This window comes from Carassius auratus, chromosome 1 (assembly GCF_003368295.1).
Source record: "Carassius auratus strain Wakin chromosome 1, ASM336829v1, whole genome shotgun sequence".
In the NCBI taxonomy this organism is placed as follows: domain Eukaryota; kingdom Metazoa; phylum Chordata; class Actinopteri; order Cypriniformes; family Cyprinidae; genus Carassius; species Carassius auratus.
The window spans coordinates 8,070,584-8,093,876 of NC_039243.1; the positions used below are offsets into that span (position 1 = coordinate 8,070,584).

A 23,293-nucleotide genomic window follows, 5' to 3' on the forward strand; every position below is an offset into this window, starting at 1 on the left:
ATCGAAGAACCATCACTTCTAGCACAAAAGACTGCATTTTAAGTTATCTTCCTGATGTATCCAAATTCCTTAGCATATCCAAAACCTCAGAACAACTTGATGATGTAACAGAAACTATGGACTCTCTCTTTTCTAGCACTTTAAATACAGTTGCTCCTTTATGCTTAAGGACGGTTAAGGAAAACAGTTTGACACCATGGTATAATGAGCATACTCGCACCCTAAAGAGAGCAGCCCGAAAAATGGAGCGCAGCTGGAGGAAAACAAAACTAGAGGTATTTCGTATTGCTTGGCGGGAAAGTAGCATATCCTACAGAAAAGCATTAAAAACTGCTAGATCTGATTACTTTTCTTCTCTTTTAGAAGAAAACAAACATAACCCCAGGTATTTATTCAATACAGTGGCTAAATTAACGAAAAATAAAGCCTCAACAAGTGTTGACATTTCCCAACACCACAACAGTAATGACTTTATGAACTACTTTACTTCTTAAATCGATACTATTAGAGATAAAATTGCAACCATTCAGCCGTCAGCTACAGTATCACATCAGACAGTGCACTATAGACCCCCTGAGGAACAGTTCCGCTCATTCTCTACTATAGGAGAGGAAGAATTGTATAAACTTGTTAAATCATCTAAACCAACAACATGTATGTTAGACCCTATACCATCTAAGCTCCTAAAAGAGGTGCTTCCTGAAGTCATAGGTCCTCTTCTGACAATTATTAATTCCTCATTGTCATTAGGATATGTCCCCAAAACCTTCAAACTGGCTGTTATTAAGCCTCTCATAAGAAAAACACTACTTGACCCCAAAGAACTTGTTAATTATAGACCAATCTCGAATCTCCCTTTTCTGTCCAAGATACTAGAAAAGGTGGTATCCTCACAATTATATTCCTTCTTAGAGAAAAATGGTATATGTGAGGATTTCCAGTCAGGATTTAGACCCTATCATAGTACTGAGACTGCTCTCCTTAGAGTTACAAATGATCTGCTCTTATCATCTGATCGTGGGTGTATCTCTCTATTAGTTTTATTGGATCTTAGTGCTGGGTTTGACACAATTGACCACAGCATTCTTTTGCATAGACTTGAACACTGTGTTGGCATCAGTGGAAGTGCATTAGCATGGTTTAAATCATACTTATATGACTGCCATCAGTTCGTAGAACGTTCGTGAATGAAGATGTATCATATCGATCACAAGTGCAGTATGGAGTACCTCAAGGCTCAGTACTAGGGCCGCTACTCTTCACGCTTTATATGTTACCCTTGGGAGATATCATCAGGAAACATGGTGTTATCTTTCACTTTTATGCTGATGATACTCAGCTCTATATTTCCTCGCAGCCCGGTGAAACACACCAATTTGAAAAACTAATGGAATGCATAGTCGATATAAAAAATTGGATGACGAGTAATTTCTTACTGCTAAATTCAGAAAAAACAGAGGTGTTAATTATAGGGCCTAAAAACTCTGCTTGTAATAACCTAGAACACTGTCTAAGACTTGATGGTTGCTCTGTCAATTCTTCGTCATCAGTTAGGAACCTAGGTGTGCTACTTGATCGCAATCTTTCCTTAGAAAGCCACATGTCTAGCATTTGTAAAACTGCATTTTTCCATCTCAAAAATATATCTAAATTACGGCCTATGCTCTCAATGTCAAATGCAGAAATGTTAATCCATGCATTTATGACTTCAAGGTTAGACTATTGTAATGCTTTATTGGGTGTTTTTTCTGCACGCTTAGTAAACAAACTACAGCTAGTCCAAAATGCAGCAGCAAGAGTTCTTACTAGAACCAGGAAGTATGAACATATTAGCCCGGTCCTGTCCACAGGTCCTGTCCACAGCACTGGCTCCCTATCAAACATCGTATAGATTTTAAAATATTGCTTATTACTTATAAAGCCCTGAATGGTTTAGCACCTCAGTATTTGAATGAGCTCCTTTTACATTATACTCCTCTACGTCCGCTATGTTCTCAAAACTCAGGCAATTTGATAATACCTAGAATATCAAAATCAACTGCGGGCGGCAGATCCTTTTCCTATTTGGCGCCTAAACTCTGAAATAACCTACCTAACATTGTTCGGGAGGCAGACACACTCTTGTAGTTTAAATCTAGATTAAAGACCCATCTCTTTAACCTGGCATACACATAACATACTAACATACTTTTAATATCCAAATCCATTAAATGATTTTTTGGCTGCATTAATTAGATAAACCGGAACCGGAAACACTTCACATAACACCCTACGTACTTGCTACATCATTAGAAGAATGGCATCTACGCTAATATTTGTATGTTTCTCTCTTGTTCCGAGGTCAACGTGGCCACCAGATCCAGTCTGTATCCAGATCAGAGGGTCACTGCAGTCACCCGGATCCAGTACGCATCCAGACCAGATGATGGATCAGCACCTAGAAAGGACCTCTACTGCCCAGAAAGACAGCGGAGACCAGGACAACTAGAGCCCCAGATACAGATCCCCTGTAAAGACCTTGTCTCAGAGGACCACCAGGACAAGACCACAGGAAACAGATGATTCTTCTGCACAATCTGACTTTGCTGCAGCCTGGAATTGAACTACTGGTTTCGTCTGGTCAGAGGAGAACTGGCCCTCCAACTGAGCCTGGTTTCTCCCAAGGTTTTTTTTCTCCATTCTGTCACCGATGGAGTTTCGGTTCCTTGCCGCTGTTGCCTCTGGCTTGCTTAGTTGGGGTCACTTCATCTACAGCGATATCATTGACTTGATTGCAAATAAATGCACAGACACTATTTAAACTGAACAGAGATGACATAACTGAATTCAATGATGAACTGCCTTTAACTATCATTTTGCATTATTGACGCACTGTTTTCCAAATGAATGTTGTTCAGTGCTTTGACGCAATGTATTTTGTTTAAAGCACTATATAAATAAAGGTGATTGATTGATTGATACAGTGCAATTTGGTTAGGCATACATCCGCACTAAAATATCAAGGTGAAAGTCATCAAAGCTCGCCTAGTATAGACCCAGCTCTCAACGCGACTTTGAGAATAGATTAACGGCAATATTTTTTATCGCCCGATAAGATTCTCCCGTTAATGCAGCACGCTAATGCTGATAACGGCCCACCACTAGTTATTAGCTTTTCCAGGTTGTTATCAAGGTATAACATACCTCGGAATGACGCGACTGATCAATCAGAATCAATTGTGCTTTTCACATACATCCCACACAGCAAAAGGATCCGCCGCGGAGGTATCACGGCTTCCGGAATGGACCCGCGAAACGGACCCGTATCGGCGTCCACTTGCGCGCAATGACGGATCCGAAACGAAGGCGGATCTGATCTGAAACCACAATCCTTATCTGTTCCGGATCCGCTGCGCTGCGTTTATTGATGTAGTTATAGGATGGAAAAATTTCTGACCTCATTATTGAGGACACAGTAGATCAGGAAGATGAAGGTTCCCTGCTGGGAGTTCAAGATCAGGAAGAGGATCTCCAACACCTCACTGTCATTAGTGAAGAAACCCAGAATCCAGGAGCAACCAAGAACCACAAACTGAGCCAGAGTTTTAAATGCCATTATCCTGCAGAGAAACAAAGAAACAAAAAGAGTTAATGTGTCTTTATTGACTACATGATCTCTTTTATAGACTGATTTAATTATGTGAGTCATAATGTTTGTTACTTGGTTTGTTTTATTTGTGAAATGTCTGAATTTAGATTTTTGAGAGTTGAGTTCAGAGTGAGGACGATCTTGATGAAGAGAATCGTGTTTGTCTGCAAAGAAAAAAAACCGACGTAATTAATTCTGTTGTTTTCCTATTAATACAAGAACAATTAAATTATGTGTTTACTGTTAGTATCATGCAAACAGGTCCAAGAAAACTTGAGATGAAGCCTTTGTCTATTTTTATCCAGCACCTGTTTGAAGGAAGATATAGTAAAATAATAAATGTACAAATATGGATGAAGATGTTGAGCAAAGAGTTACTTCAACTGAACTTACATTTCACTTCCGTAGCCTTTAGGATCCACCACAACAGACACAACCACAACAACCAGAGCAACCACATATCCCATTACACACAGGAATTCTCTGCTAAGCACCGTCCTATTAATGGAGCTGATCTGTGATAAGTTCTCCACGCAGATGAAGAGTAGCACAGCTTCAATGAACATCCAAACAAATCCGGAGAGAAAGAGGAATTGCAGAAGGCCTGAGATCACGGCACACAGCACCTGGAGACCATGAGAGATGGTTATGATGATTCTCAGTGAGTCTGTGCTGAGCTGTAGGGCTCAATCATTCTCACCTGCAGAGGACGTATGAGGCTCAGGAACTGCTGTGTGAGCAGAAACAGAAGGTGAGCCAACAGAAGACTGATGCAGATGTTGATTCGAGCCACATTATTCACTCCAGGACTCCACCGACAAAGGGTAAAGGTCAACAGGGCCAAACTGAAGAACACCAGCCCCACGATCACACACACCAAATTCAACAGCTCCATTAGTGAGTTGCTCTAAGAAAACATGTGAGAGAACATGAGATCCAAATCTGTGCTGTTCTTCAGTGTTCACTAGAAATGTTCTGTACCTTTGGTGGGCGGCTGGTTTGCATGATGAGAGCGAATGTCGACAGATGTTCACAGGAACACACAGTGTAGCTGCTGGTGGTCGTTAAAACAGAACAACCATCTACAATCCACTCATTGATATTCCAGTATACACAGGACAGAGAACCGTTTGGATCAAACTCCTGCAAAAAGATGAAGAAAGTATCAGAACACTAAATAATATATGTTTTCAGATGTTCATCAATGCTCTGATAAAACAAAAGCACATTTCAGTCTCTCACTCTGATGTGTTTGAGGGTGAAGTTGACTGGTTTAGTTAGTGTAGTGTTGGTGGTTTTGGGAAGAGTAGCTGAGATCACAGTGGACATCATTGTTTTAATCGTGTCCTTTGGTGTGCTGAAGAAATCTGGCTTCAGTAGATTCTCCATCATGTTGTAGCTCATGAAAGCCACAGCAGCTGATCCTGTGAGACCGAAACTCATATATAAATGTCCATTCAACAAAACAACAACCACAACAACAAAGATAATAATAATAATAAGACCCTAAGTAAATGGGGTTTAGTGGTATTATGTGTCGTTCTTTAGTTTATTTATATATTTTATAAAATGACACCAAGACATTTAATGTACTTGTTTTATTGTTGTTCTTGGCAATCCCAATGAGATCAATGTCCACAGAAGAATTTGACGTGTCGAGTCGAGGGATTTTATCTAAGGTGACCTGTGGTCCAACCATGAAGACTTGTCCCTCTGATTAAAAAAATACAGTCATGTGAATGATATTATTAACAATAAGGTCATGTAAAAAGGTAAAAATTTATTTAAACATATTAAGTCAGTTTGGTTTTTACTTACCCACAGTGTCAAGTGTAAAATTTACATTGTCACTTGTGTTTGTTGGTCTCACCAGCATGGAAACGAGTTTCTCACTGGCTTTTAACAGACGGTTTCCATCCGACACAAGTTTATTTGGGTCAGATGATGATGAGGTTACAACCTTCTCTGTAGCGTTGAGGACCACATCCAAAATTTTTGTCACTTCCTATTTTTTAGTGATCATTGATTATTTGTAAAATTGGAACAAAAGGATGAAAGTATCATTACAGTATGTTCTATATATGTGACAAATTATGTTTTTTGTCCTTTTTCTCTTACGATCAAAGGAAGCACTTCAACTGTTGAGTTTTCTATCAGGCCAAGAAGATTTTCTACACATTTTCCTGTGATCTGAAATCACAAATAAGCTTTATAAGTAAAATGTATTTTCTTTCTTTCTTTCTTTGGTTAATTGTTGGTATTCTCCAAATAAAATAAACAAAAATCATTCAAAATATTATATATCAACTGTATGCGCCAAACCATCAACACTGACAAAAACACAAAACTGTGTACTCTGCATTATTGTGTTGTTTTTTTTAAGTTGGTATGAGTCCAACCCCCTAGTCACACTATCAGAAACTCAACGTACCTTACAGTCTTCCAGCATTGTGGTATTTAGATCTAGAATGAGGAAACTCAAATAAATAAACTCAGATATTAAATAAAAAAGTTCATTTCAAAACTCAAACTTTAATAAAATTAGACAGTCTGTGACTATGATCAGACTGTAGAATTTGTGGTTATGAGATCTGTACAATGGCTGTTGATGGCTGGATTAATCTGTCAAGGTTCTGAGTGAGAGATAAGACCCAAACACAGGATACCCATCTAATGTAATTTTGTTACAAGAATGTTCTCCAAATATTCTGTGTTGGTTCTAGGAACATTAAAAATGTCCAGTTTTCTTGACGTTAGAGTAACATTTTTAAAAGGTATGATGTTCCTCAAACATTCTGTCAACTTGATTTTGGATGCATGTTATTTAATGGTTAGTATGATGTTCCTGAAACATTTAATGATTCAAACACCTGCTGTGAACAAGCACTGATTGAAAGAGAAATAAGAACACAAACTATAACATTCTTCAGCCACAATCTTAAATGAACTGAAGATAGGAACTTCATATCTCTCAAGATCTGATTAAACAACTCAAACAACAGTCAATATAACTGATCTAGTTTTGTTTACTGAAAACATCTGTAATTGCTGCAAAAAAAAAAGCAGTTCAACAAAAGTCAAGGGTTAAGAGCCCAACTAAATCTAACACTAATCTCCATGATGGTGATTTCAAACAAAACATTTTCAATAACAGGTCAACATCTAAACCTCTGTTAAATCTCAATATGAACTTTTGTAGACATGTGACAGAAATAAAGTAAATCAAATTAGTAATACTGTGAGTGAAGCTTGTAATGCTGTTTGTGGAGTTGTTTAATCAGATCTTGAGAGTCTTTTATCTTCAGTTCATCTAAGGCTGTGGCTGAAGAAAGTTGTAGTTTGTGTTCTTGTTTCTCTTTCAATTCTTGTTCACAGCAAGTGTTTGAATGTTTGAATGTTTCAGGAACATCATACTAACCTTTAAATAACACACTAACATTAAGGAAACGGTGCATTTGTATGTTCTTGGAAGGTTACAAGAATGTTGAATTTTAAATCAAAATTAAGTTGAAAGAAGGTTTGAGGAACATCATACCTTTAAAACACAGTTATCTAACGTCAAGAAAACTGGACAATTTGAATGTTCCTAGAACCAACATGGAATATTTGGAGAACGTTCTTGTAAAACAATTCTGTTTGGCTGGGTAAGTGGTGAAAATGTCTATTAACAGGGCGGTCGACAATGCACAAGAATGTAAGGAGAATAACAAGGGCAGGGCATTAAATAGTGATGTCTGATTATTGAATTAATCCTTATTTTGAGTCAGTTCTCAGGAAGTAACCAGTTGAGCTAGTCCACAAAGTGAACTAAATCAAACTTTAGTTCCAGGATGATGATGTAAGATCCACAGCTGAAGCAGCACACTCAATTTAAGGCTCATTAGTTTAATTTAGTTTTTAACAAGAAATTGTTATGAAAACAGAAAAGGATGAAATAATGTCAGGCATCATCCTCACCTTTAATTGAAGATGTTGTAGAAGTGACTGATTGTAGAGGAACTGGAACAGTAACAGGTGGAAACAGATATTAAATTGAACTCAGATGATGAAGTTAAGTGTTCCTCATGAATAAGACCATTATGATGGGTTTCTTTAGAAAGGCCACATCCAGCCCACTTACCTGTAGAAGTAAATGACTGTAGGTGATCTGTAGAAATGACTAGTGATATTTAAAAGATGTAGTAAGGTGACAATTCAGATTCATGAAGATAATAATAATTATGGAGGGTTGTGTTTGAATATTACAGTCCTGTAGAACTCTGTCCTCACCTGTAGATGTTGAAAGTGTAGATGTGACTGGCTGTAAAGAAACTAAAACAAAAACAAATTGAATCATGTTGAATCAGAATCAGATGTTGAATTACTGTGTTCTTCATGAAAACATAAATAACTAGGGATAGCGATGCTTCATCATCCTCACCTGTAGTAGTAGAAATTGTAGATGCTGTGGAAGTGATCGGCTGTAGAGGAACTGACCCAATAACAGATGGAAACATATGTTAAATGAGATGCAAAGGATAAACTAGTGAGTTTCCCTTTTAGGAAACTCCACATTGCGTCCTTTAGTGGACACAATGGGGAATATTGCCTGCATGACCGGTGTCTAAAGCACATGTGAAACAACAGCAATCTTATTTGTCCATGAGGCCTGTGACATCATAGATAGATGCCCAGAAGCATAAAAGGGCACCTGCTGAATAGGTCATCAACTTTTGTCTTCAGGAAAATTATTCTGGTTCCGGTTCTGTTTGAAGTGCATGTGATAGACCAAGGCAGGTGAGCATTGTAAAAAGTGTTTACCTCCGTGCCCGAGGACACTTGAAGACACACTATATGCATCCTGTGTCTTGGTCAAGGGCTTGTGCATTTGGTGCTCGTGGGCTCTGAATGTGCTCCTTGTGAGTGTTTCCAATGTAAAAACTCAGTTTGCGCTTATCCCTCTCCTCAAAAGATGAGTAACAAGTGTCTATTCGTGGGATTCATCTGTTCTTTTTATGAGTTACCATGGCACAGTTGACCCCAGCTTTTGGTTATTGCTTTGATCTGAAGGATCCGCACAGTCTCTCTCAATGGGTTGTCAGATGCAGTAGACAACATTTGGGTTGGTATAATCACAGTGTCATTTCAGCCATGATCTTGTGGGATCAGCCCTGAGTTTTATTGGCACTGTTTTCATCAGGGTGTCATTTTGGACTAATGATGTTTAGGTGTTCGCGCTTAACAAATCGTTTACCAATGGTCCGGATCTCCATCTTGTGATCTCCTTGTCAATAACACAGTGCTTCTCTAGTCTACTGTGGGACTGACACTGATTGGGGACTTTCTTATTACCCTCAGATGGTTATATTCCAGCTATTATTATGGCAGGACGGGCTTACCTAATACAGCTTTCTGATGCTATCTCTGTTTTAACTGGCAAGTTGCAGTGAGCCCTCTCCTGGATCCATAGATATCTGTGGATAGCTATTTGCTAGCCGTTCCCCTTTCCTAGAGCCTAGTTATCTGAGGATAGCTATGTGCTAGCTCAGTGATTGTTCCCCTGCTTAAGGTTTAAAGGAGTGGTTTCTTTGAGCCCTTCACTGTAAAAAAATATTCACTTTATTTACTCAATAAAATTGTTTCAAATTTTACATCCAATATTATTAATTAATTTTAACACATTAATATTAATTAGAAATTATCAAATTAGATGCTTAAAAGCAACCATTCAAAATGAGTAAAATAAAATAACAAATTAAGTAAAATTTACACAAAAATATTGATTTCATTGAAAAAAAATTGCTGCACTAGGCTGAAGTATACTATGTTATACATGCCAGGCCAGTAGTTGGCAATCATGAAACACCCTGAAAAAAAATATATGCATGCACATGACGTCAACTTCAGGACGCCTGTTGTTGATAAGTCACAACCAACTCAGAAATCCAGATCAAATTATGTCAAAACAAACAATTCCCCCTGACCTTATTCTTTATTGGCTTGTCTAGCTGCTGTATCAAATACACAGCAAAAAAACAAACACACGTTTAAGGGTCAGGAGCCCAACTAAAGCAAACACTGACCATGGTAATGGTAACCAAAATGTAGATGATTATCCTTGAGTGATTCTGTTTGTTAACATAAGGTGTCTTCATTAACTCTGTTTTGGGGGTTTGGAAACATAAGCCTTTGAACATCCCAGATAACCCAATCTTTTTGGTCTTGGAAGCTTTGCAGGAAAAACTTACCTGGCTATTCGGGCTAGCTAGGAGCCTTTATAAGACTCTTAGGACATCTCAGGATATAGCTAGTGATGACAAGATAAAGCCTAAGGAAGCATTAAGTGTTTCTGCCAAGTGGTTCACAAAAGGGTTAATTTCTGGAAACTTAATTTGCTCACAATACCACATGGTGGCCAACAAGTGTAAAACAAGTAGATATATTACAGACAGAGGTGTAAAGTCCAGGGGTCAGAAAGTAAAAGTCCTGCCATATTTTGGTTCCACTCATGAACTCAGCAGCTGATTTCATCAGAGAAACCTAGTCATTCCTTCCAAGTCACAACGAGTCTCAAATCAAATCAAGTCCTAAAAGAGTTAAAGTTAGTGAAATAATTAAGTGACTAATTAAATGTTGATAGTGCAGTAGTGATAAACAACTGTTGTTATTGAGAATTACAGAGGATCGGATGAATTATTGTTTAAAATGATACCACCATAATGGAGATCAGTGTTTTCTTTAGTTACGCTCTTGACCCTTTAAGTAGTTCAAAGTAATTTGCTTTTAAACGCTTGCGGTTGTATTACATATTAAATAGTAGTACATTGTTGAACTAAAAGCTTTAAATAGCAAATTAAATTGTCCTTTTATCATGTAAAACATTTAAGTGAACTTCATGAGGGAGTCTCTCTTTAGTTTGTTACATGATGTTCAGCTCTTACTGAACTACAACAAAAGTCCTATTAAACTAATATTATTGTAATGCTTAAATATTGGGGAAAAATTGTACAGGCTCAGGATTTTAGACATGAGCACTTATCATATGATCCTCAACAGTGGTTACAATAATTATTCATGCTACAGTGCATGATGGGAGTTTTTACTATGGTGTTACCCAGCATGCACTTCAGCTTGAAGCGTTTTGTTGGTTGTCACCATTGTTCAGATTCATATGCTGGGTCATGATGTCTGTGCGTCTTATAAGGACAAGGTTTCAAAAATGTATATTCATTACATATCAAATTAATTCACTATATCTATTAAACCGATCGTTAATTTGCATATGGCAATTCAACAAGGTGGGTTCACTTCACTATTTTAAACCAGCTAGTAACAGTTTACTGCACTGCTTTATAACAGCACATGTACTTTTACAGAGAAATATCTAATCCAGAGAAGCCAAGGGTCAATAGCCCAACTGAAGCAAACACTGATCTCCATGATGGTGGCATCATTTTAACCAATAAAACATCAGCATCTGATCCTCTGTAACACACAATAATGGCAATAATGGCAGGTATTCATCCCAATCATCATTTAATTAGTCTCTTAATTATCTCATTGACTTTAACTATTTGATGACTTGGGATTTGACTTGAGACTAGTTTGTGACTTGAATGGAATGACTTGGTTCCTCTGGTGAAATCAGCTGCTGAGTTCATGGGTGGAACCAAAATATGGCAGGACTTTTACTTTCTGACCCCTGGACTTTACACCTCTGTCTGTAATATATCTGCTTGTTTCACACTCGTTGGCCACCAGGTGGTATTGTGAGCAAATTAAGTTTTGTGAACCACTTGGCTGGAAATCTTAAAGCTTCATGAGGCTTCATCTTCCCATCTTCCCATGCACTGTAAACCCTGATAAATTCACAGAACTCAAAAAATATTTTGTAACAGATTACACAAAAAACATTTAAGTGATGTTTTTAAATGTTTTAAGTTTACATAAACTTAAAAGATTTAATTCCAGTTGCCTTAAATTATCTCAGAGTTATCTTAAATAATTATATTTCTGAACTTACAACTAGGGAGTAATTCACTCATAATTGTATCTATTTTTCAACTCCTATAATGTGGGAAATACACAAAATAACACTTAATTTCTAAATTTATTTTCCTTGTTTTCTGAAGCAAAGCATGATGGGAACTAGAAAACACAATCATTTTAAGTTCACCTCACTACAACAATTTTTTGAGTTAACAGAACTTATTTAAATTAAGTCCAATGAACTTTCGTTATTATTTGAGTGCAATTAACTAGTTTAATTTGATTCATTTCACTGTTACAGTGTGCGCAACCTGAGACATTCTTCATGAAAGAAGATTATTATGAGTCATGTTTAGTCTAGCATCATGCTCACCTGCAACTAAAGCAAACATTGACCACTATAATGGTGATACACAAATTGTGATTTTCTCGTTTGGTGATTCTGCTTGTTAACATCAGGTGTCTTCAATAATGGTCAATCATAACTCAATTAACTTCTTAATTATCTCATTAACTTCAACTCTGCTTCAGTGTTACTTTTAACACTGCCTCAGTGTTTATATGAGTCCACACTCAGAGTGTTAAATTAACACTGGGGATTTTGCTGTGTATTTCAAAAGATTACATTCAGTCTAGAATCATCCTCACCAGTAGATGTTGAAATAGAAGATGTTGTGGAAGTGAGTGGCTGTAAAGAGACTGAAAAAAAAGCAAACATATGTTAAATTAGAATCTGATGCTTAATTACTATGCTCTTCATAAAGACAATATTAAATATGGACAGTTGCACTTCGATATTACAGTGCAATCCAGCATCATCTTCACCTGTAGTGGGACTGGTAGATGTTGTGGAAGTGACCGGCTGTAAAGAGACTGAAACAAAAACAGAGGAGTCATGCTAAATCAGAAACAGATGGTGCATTACTCTGCTCTTCATGAAGACATTAATAATTCTAAACATTTGTGCTTCAGTATTACAGTCCTGTCCATTATCACATGCACCTGTAGTAGTGGAACTGGTAGATGTTGTGGAAGTGACTGGCTGTATAGGAACTTAAACGATAACCGATGAAAACAGATGTTAGAACAGAATCAAATGCTGAATTACTGTTATTCATATAATAATAATAGAAATAATAAGAATTATCCTCACCAGTAGATGTTGAAATAGAAGATGTTGTGGAAGTGACCTGCTGTAAAGAGACTGAAAAAAAAGCAAACATATGTTAAATTAGAATCAGATGCTTAATTACTATGCTCTTCATATAGACAATATTAAATATGGACAGTTGCACTTCAATATTACAGTGCAATCCAGCATCATCTTCACCTGTAGTGGGACTGGTAGATGTTGTGGAAGTGACCGGCTGTAAAGAGACTGAAACAAAAACAGAGGAGTCATGCTAAATCAGAAACAGATGGTGCATTACTGTGCTCTTCATGGAGACATTAATAATTCTAAACATTTGTGCTTCAGTATTACAGCCCTGTTCATTATCATCTGCACCTGTAGTAGTGGGACTGGTAGATGTTGTGGAAGGTTCTGTGACTGGTTGAAAAGAGGCTGAAAAAATAACAAATGAAAACAGATCATAAATCAGAACCAGATGTTGAATTACTGTTCTCTTCATGAGGACAATAATAATTATGGTCAGCTATGCTCCAATATTACAGTGCAGTCCAGCAACATGCTCTAGTGTAGTAGTAGAACTTGTAGATGTTGTGGAAGTGTCTGTAGGTAAAAGACCAGTAATATTTACAAGATGGAATAAGATGACAACTCAGATTTAGATGAAATTCTATGTTCTATAAGGAGGCATTAATAATGGAGGGTTGCATTTCAATATTACAGTCCAGTGCATCATCTCTGTCACCTGTAGAAGTAGAACTGGTAGATGTTGTGGAAGTGACTGGCTGTATAGGAACTTAAACGATAACAGATGAAAACAGATGTTAGATCAGAATCAAATGCTGAATTACTGTTATTCATATAATAATAATAGAAATAATAATGAACATATTTCAAAATATTACATTCAGTCTAGAATCATCCTCACCAGTAGATGTTGAAATAGAATATGTTGTGGAAGTGAGTGGCTGTAAAGAGACTGAAAAAAAGCAAACATATGTTAAATTAGAATCAGATGCTTAATTACTATGCTCTTCATAAAGACAATATTAAAAATGGACAGTTGCACTTCAATATTACAGTGCAATCCAGCATCATCTTCACCTGTAGTGGGACTGGTAGATGTTGTGGAAGTGACCGGCTGTAAAGAGACTGAAACAAAAACACATGAGTCATGCTTAATCAGAAACAGATGGTGCATTACTCTGCTCTTCAAGCAGACATTAATAATTCTAAACATTTGTGCTTCAGTATTAAAGTCCTGTCCATTATCATATGCACCTGTAGGAGTGGGACTGGTAGATGTTGTGGAAGGGACCGGCTGTAAAGAGACTGGAACAAAAACAGAGGAGTCATGCTAAATCAGAAACAGATGGTGCATTACTGTGGTTTTCAAGAAGACATTAATCATTATTAACGTTTGTGCTTAAGTATTACAGTCCTGTCCATTATCATCTGCACCTGTAGTAGTGGGACTGGTAGATGTTGTGGAAGGTTCTGTGACTGGTTGAAAAGAGGCTGAAAAAATAACAAATGAAAACAGATCATAAATCAGAACCAAATGTTGAATTACTGTTATCTTCATGAGGACAATAATAATTATGGTCAGCTATGCTCCAATAATTACAGTGCAGTCCAGCAACATGCTCCAGTGTAGTAGTAGAACTTGTAGATGTTGTGGAAGTGTCTGTAGGTAAAAGACCAGTAATATTTACAAGATGTAATAAGATGACAATTCAGATTTAGATGAAATACTATGTTCTATTAAGGAGGCACTAATAATGGAGGGTTGCATTTCAATATTACAGTCCGGTGCATCATCTCTGTCACCTGTAGAAGTAGAACTGGTATATGTTGTGGAAGTGACTGGCTGTAGAGGAACTTAAACGATAACAGATGAAAACAGATGTTAAATTAGAATCAAATGCTGAATTACTGTTATTCATATAATAATAATAGAAATAATAATGAACATATTTCAAAATATTACATTCAGTCTAGAATCATCCTCACCAGTAGATGTTGAAATAGAAGATGTTGTGGAAGTGAATGGCTGTAAAGAGACTGAAAAAAAGCAAACATATGTTAAATTAGAATCAGATGCTTAATTACTATGCTCTTCATATAGACAATATTAAATATGGACAGTTGCACTTCAATATTACAGTGTAGTCCTGCATCATCTTCACCTGTAGAGGGACTGGTAGATGTTGTGGAAGTGACCGGCTGTAGAGGAACTGAAACGATAACAGATGAAAACAGATGTTAAATCAGACTCAAATACTGAATTACAGTGTAATTCATAAAAAATAAAAATAATAAATAAAATAAAAACATTAAGATTTTTTTTTTTTTAAGATTACTTTCACTCATCCTCACCAGTAGATGTTGAACCTGTAGATGTTGTGAAAATGACCGGCTGTAAAGAGACTGAAACAGAAACAAATACAAATACAAACAAATGATAAATCAGAATCAGATTATCAATTAATTTTCTCTTCATGAAGACAATATTAATTATGGACAGTTGTAATTCAATATTACAGTGCAGTCCCGAATCATCCTCACCAGTAGATGTCAAATTTGTAGATCTTGTGGAAGTGAATGGCTGTAAAGAGGCTGAAAATTTATAAAAACAAATTATAAATCAGAATTATATGTTTAATTACTGTGTTATTCAAATTAAAATTGAGGGGTTTCTTTAAAAAGGTTACATTCAGTCCAGAATCATCCTCACCTGTAAATGTTGAACTGGCAGATGTTGTGGAAGTGACCGGCTGTAAAGAGGCTGAAACAAACATAACCAGATGTTAAATCAGAATCAGATCATCAATTACTGCACTGTCAGAAATAGGGGTACAGTAGGAGTCCATTTCTGTCCCCCAAGGTACAATCTACACTAAAGTACCCCATAGGGCTTATTATTGGACCTCAAGGTACATGTATTTACCTTTTTGAGTGTAAAAAAAGGTACATATATGTTCCCAAGCATTAAAAGGTACATATATGTACCATTTCTTTTAAAGTTTAAGGTACAATTTGTAGAGCCAGTCCTGATTGGCTGCTTGAATCTAAAAGAACGTCCGGTTTCTTCTGTTTCTTTCTTTTGGCGGGGACAGAGCCATAGCACGGTTACTCATGGTTCTTACCAGATTTGGGTAGTCCAGGGCCCAAAGAGAAAAGGTCCTGCCATATTTTTTTCTCCACCCATGAACTCAGCAGCTGATTTCATCAGAGGAGGAACCAAGTCATTCCTTCCAAGTCACAAACGAGTCTTGAGTCAAATCCCAAGTCCTCAAAGAGTTAAAGTTAATCTGATAATTAAGTGACTAATTAAACGATGATTGTGCTTTAGTGATGAACATCCGCGGTTAACATTCAACATCACTGAAGAAAAGAGAAACACAAGAACTACAACTGACTTTAAGCTTAGTCTTGGATGAAATTAATTGAAAGAAAAAAAAATTGCCACCATAATTGTGGTCAGTATTTGCTTCAGTTGAGCTCTTGAGCCTTTAAGCAATTTTTATAAATTTGCTTCTCTTCTATGCAAAGCAGTTGCATTATTGTTTTATAGCAAACATTTGTACAATACTGATGCAAAGTTTGATCTAACAGGGAGTTTATGCTTTTGATAACTGTATTATCTTGAATTAAATTTCTTGATTATATTTTTAAATAAAATAATTTGAAACTGCTGTCTGTTCACTGCTCCATGTGTGCACTTTGGATGGGTTAAATGCAGAGTATAAATTCTGAGTTTGGGTCACCATACTCAATTGTATGTCACTTTCACAAAAAAAGAGAGAAAACCCATTACGTAAAGGCCGCCATAATGCTTCAATATTAAGGAATAAAAAAAAAACACAGTTTTGGATTATGCATTGTTTTTTGGTGTCTCCTTTATCTATACATCTTTTACCAGGTAGGTAAGGAAAGTCAACCCTGGAAAAAACTATAAGCATTTCAAAAATACTTACATCTTGCTCAGTAGACTTCCCTGTGGTCAGTTCTTGCTTACGGCTCTTAAATTACTACTCTTGCAGACCATTACTTGTCAACAATAAAATACAAGTTTTATTAAAGTTAACAAAAGTTATATCAACGTACAATAGAAAAGTTACAAAATCAAGGTATAATCAGCTGGTATCAATCATTGAGGGATACTGAACAAGCACAGTAAATTTAAGAGCCGTAAGCAAGAACTGACCACAGGGAATTCTAATGAGCAAGTTGTAAGTATTTCTGAAATGCATATAGTTTTGTCCAGGATCGACTTTCCTTACCTACCTGAGAATAACAAAGAAACAGTTAAAAGGTGTATAGATAAAAGAGACACCATCAAACAGCATTTTAGCCATGAACATTTATCATATGATCCTCAACAGTGGAGGGTAAACTTGCAGCAGCTAACATCTCTTGATTCAATAAATAAGACATAGTGAGTCAAGTTAACAATAAAAAACTGCATTATAGTAAAGGCTTTGTAAAACTGTACAGTGTTTCTAGCTTTTTAAACAGCATTCTCCATCCTACACCAACTACGTACACATTTCCTATCATGTAAGTCTATGAAAACGATTGAACCAATCAGAGTAGGTGTGGGGCAGGGCTGCACGTGCAACCCCACCCCAGCCGGGTGCTTCTCCATTCGCATGCATATGAATGGAAGTCAATGGAACGAAAAAGTGCAGTGTGACTGCCCCTTAACTGCAGGTGTTAATCATTAATGCACAGTCATCATTTAATTAGTCACTTATCTCATTAACTTTAACTCTTTGAGGACTTGGGATTTGACTCAAGACTAGTTTGTGACTTATAAGGAATGACTTGGTTCCTCCTCTGATCAAATCAGCTGCTGTGTTCATTTGTGGAACAAAAATATGGCAGGACTTTTACTGAAGGACTATACTGAAACCAGGAGATGAAATGAGTTTTCAGGCAAATTACACTTACTCAGAAGATTATCCTTTATGTGTTACAGTTAGATATTGTTTTTAAAATGAAAAGAATTTAGTAAATTCAGATTTTAATTCAGTGTGTGAGTGTGTTAATATACTGTGTTATAATGTGTTTTTTTTATATATGTATATAGTCATTATAGTAGAAATAAACAGATAACAAACAGATAAACTGAAACAATAACAGATGGAAACATATTTTAAATCAGACTGGATGATGATGAAATAATGAGCTCTTTATGAAGAAGATTATTATGATGGATTTCTTATGAAGTTACATTTGGCATCATGCTCACCTGCAGTTGAGGGACTGGTAGATGTCGTGGATGTGACTGGTTGTAAAGAGGCTGAAAAATAACAAATGAAAACAGATCATAAATCAGAATCAGATGGTGAATTACTGTTCACTTCATGAGGACAATAATAATTATGGTCAGCTATGCTCCAATATTACAGTGCAGTCCAGCAACATGCTCTAGTGTATAGTAGTAGAACTTGTAGATGTTGTGGAAGTGTCTGTAGGTAAAACACCAGTAATATTTACAAGATGTAATAAGATGACAACTCAGATTTAGATGAAATACTATGTTCTATAAGGAGGCACTAATAATGGAGGGTTGCATTTCAATATTACAGTCCAGTGAATCATCTCTGTCACCTGTAGAAGTAGAACTGGTAGATGTTGTGGAAGTGACTGGTGGTAAAAAGACTGTAAAAAAAAAAAAAAAAAAAAAAAAAAAAATTGATGTTAAATCAGACCCATATGCTAAATTATGTTCCTCATGAAGACAATAATTATGGAAAAGCTTATTTTGAAAGCCACATTCCATACAGAAACATGCTTACCTGTCGTAGATGGATTGACAGATGTTATGGAAATGACTGTCAAGAAACAATGTGTAATATTATTTATATAAAAGTTTTTGCAAGCCACAGTAACAAACTGACTTGTGGAAGTAAGAATGGGAGATGTTTTGGTAGTGACATTATTTGCAGAGGTGTAGTGGTAAAAAAACAAGTGGGTAAACTATAAATTCTGGGCGACCACATTGTGGTCACGGTAAGGTGGGCCACTGCCTACCGGTGTATGTGTATCCTGATGACATCGCTATACACAGCAAAATCCCAAGTGTTAATTTAACACTCCCCAGTGTTAATTTAACACTCTGAGTGTGGACTCATATAAACACTGAAGCAGTGTTAAAAGTAACACTGAAGCAGAGTTGAAGTTAATGAGATAATTAAGAAGTTAATTGAGTTATGATTGACCATTATTGAAGACACCTGATGTTAACAAGCAGAATCACCAAATGAGAAAATCACAATTTGTGTGTCACCATTATAGTGTTCAGTGTTTGCTTTAGCTGGGATCTTGGCTTGTAACTTTTTGCTTTTAAAGTTTGTTTGTCAAACCAAGAGCAAAAATCATCGCGTGTTGATGATTATGTTTTAATGTAATCATTGTTTGACATGATTCACTGAACTCATTTACAGTGTTTTCTCAAAGTAAAACTTCCATTATTGATTGTCACAGCTTTGATTCCACAATGAAAATATATGTATTTTCTATACATTTTGTAGGTATCTCTTTCAAGTGAATCTGTTTTTTTTATTTTATTTTTTTATTAAAGAATTCGAATTTTAGGCACACACAGATAACAAGAATCAGCGTATGAATCTCAACAATGGTGACAAACAGCATATTCAGATAAACAGACCAACTCCGAACATCACAAAACTAGATACAAAATGAACATAAAAACAGCAAAAATGAAATATAGTTAGATTAAAAAGTTAAAAAGACAGTTCAGCTCATAATTTATTCATGCCGCAATGCATGATGGGAGCCATGGATGAGTTTTTATTGGCTACAACATGCTTTTTTGATGGTCACCGTTGTTGTGATGCTCACGCTGATTCCTGATGTCTGTGTGTCCAAACAAAAGATTACTTTTTTACGTAGAACTAACTATTAAAAACATGTCATACTATGTCAGAAATTCTGGGTTGCTTACTTTTCTTTTTCACTTAATTTATGTATGCAGTAAAGAAACTTAAACTCAGGCATTCAGGTCACTCTATAACAAATAGATCAAATCACAATCAATGGCACACATGATTGCCTTTGCTGTGGTCTGTCTGTATGATATAATTCAGTCACCACAGCCAAATCTAAAGATAATAACTGAAGGGTCAAGATCCCAACTAAAGCAAACATTGACCACTATAATGGTGATACACAAATTGTGATTTTCTCGTTTGGTGATTCTGCTTGTTAACATCAGGTGTCTTCAATAATGGTCAATCATAACTCAATTAACTTCTTAATTATCTCATTAACTTCAACTCTGCTTCAGTGTTACTTTTAACACTGCTTTAGTGTTTATATGAGTCCACACTCAAGAGTGTTAAATTAACACTGGGGATTTTGCTGTGTAGGCTTTCATTTGATATTACTACCAAAGGTATCACTGGATGTTCCCTCATAGGTCACACAATCACTATTCAATTCATACACAAATCTAAGTTCTTGTTAAAGATACTCAAGAAGGAATAATAAGGTTGAAATCTATAAAGTTTACTAAATGACAAAACAGAGAGAACTATTTTTTTTTTAAAGAGGAATAGAGAGGGAGGCTTACAGTATATCCAGGGGTTCCAGTGCAATGCACTTGTACGCAATGATTAGGGATTTTGGATTATTTTCATAGTCGATTAATCTGTTGAATATTTTCTCAAATAATCGGTTAGTTGTTTGGTCTATAATATGTCAGAAAAATGTGGATCAGTGTTTCCCCAAATGCCCAGGAATGGTCCTCAAATGGTCCTCTCGTTTTGTCCACAAAAAAGATATTCAGTTGACTGTCACATGAGAGAAGACACTGTAACATATTCACATTTAACAAACTGGAATCAAATATTTTTTTTTTTTACTTTTGTCTTTCATATATTTTATCAATGACACAGACTGCAATGACACAGACAGCTTCATTGCAGATGGACATCCTTTTGGTCACGTTGTTCACGTGAGATGATTGACAGCTTTACAAATTAATGATATTGCACTGATGTCATAGCTGACACGAATCAATAAGAGGAGAGTAATCGCTAACTCTCTTATCTGTTTTAGTTCTTCAGATCGCATAAATCAGTGTAAAATGAATAGAATTGTTATTCTGTATGACGAAATATTTTACAGACATGTCATAAAATTATTATCTCTTCAAATGTGCGTACCATTGGACTATAGCCCTGGCGGATCGTGTATATTGTAGCCTATGTATACGAACACAAATAAACCGGAGATGAGATGAATTGCTGCTGTATGAGTGATGATTTTATTCAAAATAACGAACGTTATTATTATTATTATTAATTGCCTGATATCCATTTTTGAATTTTGATGCAGTGTGTTGCGTGTCGTTCAAAATGAACGCACATTTGAAGAGATAATAATTTTATGACATGTTTGTAAAATATTTCGTCATACAGAATAACAATTCTATTCATTTTACACTGATTTATGTGATCTGAAGAACTAAAACAGCTAAGAGAGTTAGCGATTACTCTCCTCTTATTGATTCGTGTCAGCTATGACATCAGTGCAATATCATTAATTTGTAAAGCTGTCAATCATCTCACATGAACACAATCTTTACACAATCTTTAATATGACTCAGGACTACCGAGTTGTCTCAGAGAGCGATTCGTTCATTTTGTGTTGACTGCACTTGCGGATTACACAACATATGGGTTCTGAATCAACAGGTGAGCTCCGAGTCTTTTATTCTTCATGTCAGTTCCATAGAGACGGGAAGAGAAAAGATTAGTTCATTTTGCTGAAAGAGACTCAAAGATCCGAGTCAGTAAAATGATCCGAACTTCCCACTACTACTGGCAACTCCGCAAGCAATTGGTCAACACTGACAAGTGCAGCGCAATATGAAAGACATCGTCTTTAACAACAAACAACCTATAAAAGTAATAATGAACAATATGAAACTAAAACTACATAAGCTTAATTTAAAATGTCATAGGAACTGTAGGCCATTTAGAGGTGGATAAACTCAATTTAGAGGTGGATAAACGCACTTTGGAGGTGGGTAAACGCTATTTCCGAATTTTGGGAGGTGCGTTTAGCCTCCACTACATCCCTGATTATTTGTGTATTTAACCCCCCCCCCCCCCCACAAAAAATAAAAAACAAAAAAAAAACAGGTGTAACACCACTACAAAGATTTATATTCATATAAAAATATTCATACTTATGTTACATTCAATATATTATATTACCAGTTGAGATGTTTTTTTTTGATAATGCTGCTAACATTAATAAGCACATTTATCTTGTACACTGGCACTAAAAATGCTAAATAAATAAATAAATAAAAAGTCTGACATGATCTAAAACTGTACATTTCAAATTATATTTTATTTTATAGTCTTTGCAGTTTATTTAGAGAAACAAACACTCAGAAACCTGTTCAGTTCTACAGATCCACAAACATTCAAAACACATTTAACAGAAGAAACATCAGACTACATTACCAGCTGAACTCATCTCTGGTGTCACTGTTGTAGAGGTACTGCTGATGTTAGTAACAGCTGAAAAAAAAGATGACTGATGAATATGAATGGATCAACAATCACACAAACAATACAAAGGGCTCTTGTAAATATAATCAGCTGCACAGAATGTTACAGAACAGTAAGTTATGATTTAACAGACAGCATAATCCCAGTTGAGATTGTGTAGTGGACTATTAAAGGAAATGAGTTCACACAAACATTGGCATTGTCTGGTCAAGGATTGGCATTATGTTTTTTAATTAATTTTGATTTCTTGTGATGGTGACTACATTACCAGCTGAGCTCGTCTCTGGTGTGACTGTTGTAGCAGTGCTGCTGATGTTAGTAACAGCTGAAACAAATGATGGATGTCAATGAATCAACAATCACACAAAAAATAAAATGGGCTCATGAAAATCTTATTACCTGCACAGTATGATAAATAACTGTGAGAACCAATTCAGGGACCACAGATATGATCATGTTTAAAGAGAAGCATTTATTTCATGCATGATTTAGATTTGTGATTTATCAAATGGATTCAGAACTAACTGAAAAACTGAAATCAAAGGATTTATGGTGTTTGTGAAAATTTAACACCTATCGTAAATTTTTCCTGTGAAGTGACAGACTTCTCTCTGGTGTAGTATGCTGGATTTTCTCAATCATATTGTTTGCTTAAATTCCACCCCTGCATGCTCACAATCCTTGAGTGAGAACCAAGTCCCTTCCCTGCACTGTTTCTTATCCAATAATCGATTACCCTTCGATGTGTAACTGTTCCTAACATTAGCATTAACAGCTACAGGTCAGAAAACAAGTCAACAGTCACAGTGTGTTACATTACCAGTTGATAAGGTCTCTGTTGTGATGGCTGTAGAGCTGGTGGTAATGCTGCTAACATCTGAAAGTTTAGATGAATAGTGATTTAATAGGCATTTTCTTCTTAATGTATCTTGTACAATGGCATTAAAAATGCCCCCCAAAAATTGTCTGCCATGAATTACAACTATACATTTCACATTCTGTTTTATTCCT

At 36.1% G+C, this 23,293-nt stretch overlaps 1 protein-coding gene across 1 annotated transcript in view; it reads right to left on the minus strand.

Moving 5' to 3' along the window:
- The window catches only part of LOC113049479 (uncharacterized threonine-rich GPI-anchored glycoprotein PJ4664.02-like), a 212,785-nt gene that overhangs the window by 164,824 nt on the left and 24,668 nt on the right, over positions 1–23,293 (minus strand). Inside the window, exons 20-44 of the mRNA XM_026211909.1 lie at positions 23,103–23,159; positions 22,551–22,607; positions 22,235–22,291; positions 18,533–18,568; positions 18,345–18,395; positions 17,983–18,033; positions 15,463–15,513; positions 15,294–15,344; positions 15,105–15,155; positions 14,891–14,962; positions 14,739–14,789; positions 14,556–14,606; positions 14,353–14,412; positions 14,187–14,243; positions 14,007–14,057; positions 13,830–13,877; positions 13,654–13,704; positions 13,471–13,521; positions 13,269–13,328; positions 13,104–13,160; positions 12,927–12,974; positions 12,750–12,800; positions 12,599–12,649; positions 12,422–12,469; positions 12,245–12,295 (exon numbers count right to left, since the gene is read on the minus strand). Coding sequence (XP_026067694.1) covers positions 12,245–12,295; positions 12,422–12,469; positions 12,599–12,649; positions 12,750–12,800; positions 12,927–12,974; positions 13,104–13,160; positions 13,269–13,328; positions 13,471–13,521; positions 13,654–13,704; positions 13,830–13,877; positions 14,007–14,057; positions 14,187–14,243; positions 14,353–14,412; positions 14,556–14,606; positions 14,739–14,789; positions 14,891–14,962; positions 15,105–15,155; positions 15,294–15,344; positions 15,463–15,513; positions 17,983–18,033; positions 18,345–18,395; positions 18,533–18,568; positions 22,235–22,291; positions 22,551–22,607; positions 23,103–23,159 — 1,320 coding nt within the window. The remainder of the gene's footprint in view (positions 1–12,244; positions 12,296–12,421; positions 12,470–12,598; positions 12,650–12,749; positions 12,801–12,926; positions 12,975–13,103; positions 13,161–13,268; positions 13,329–13,470; positions 13,522–13,653; positions 13,705–13,829; positions 13,878–14,006; positions 14,058–14,186; positions 14,244–14,352; positions 14,413–14,555; positions 14,607–14,738; positions 14,790–14,890; positions 14,963–15,104; positions 15,156–15,293; positions 15,345–15,462; positions 15,514–17,982; positions 18,034–18,344; positions 18,396–18,532; positions 18,569–22,234; positions 22,292–22,550; positions 22,608–23,102; positions 23,160–23,293) is intronic.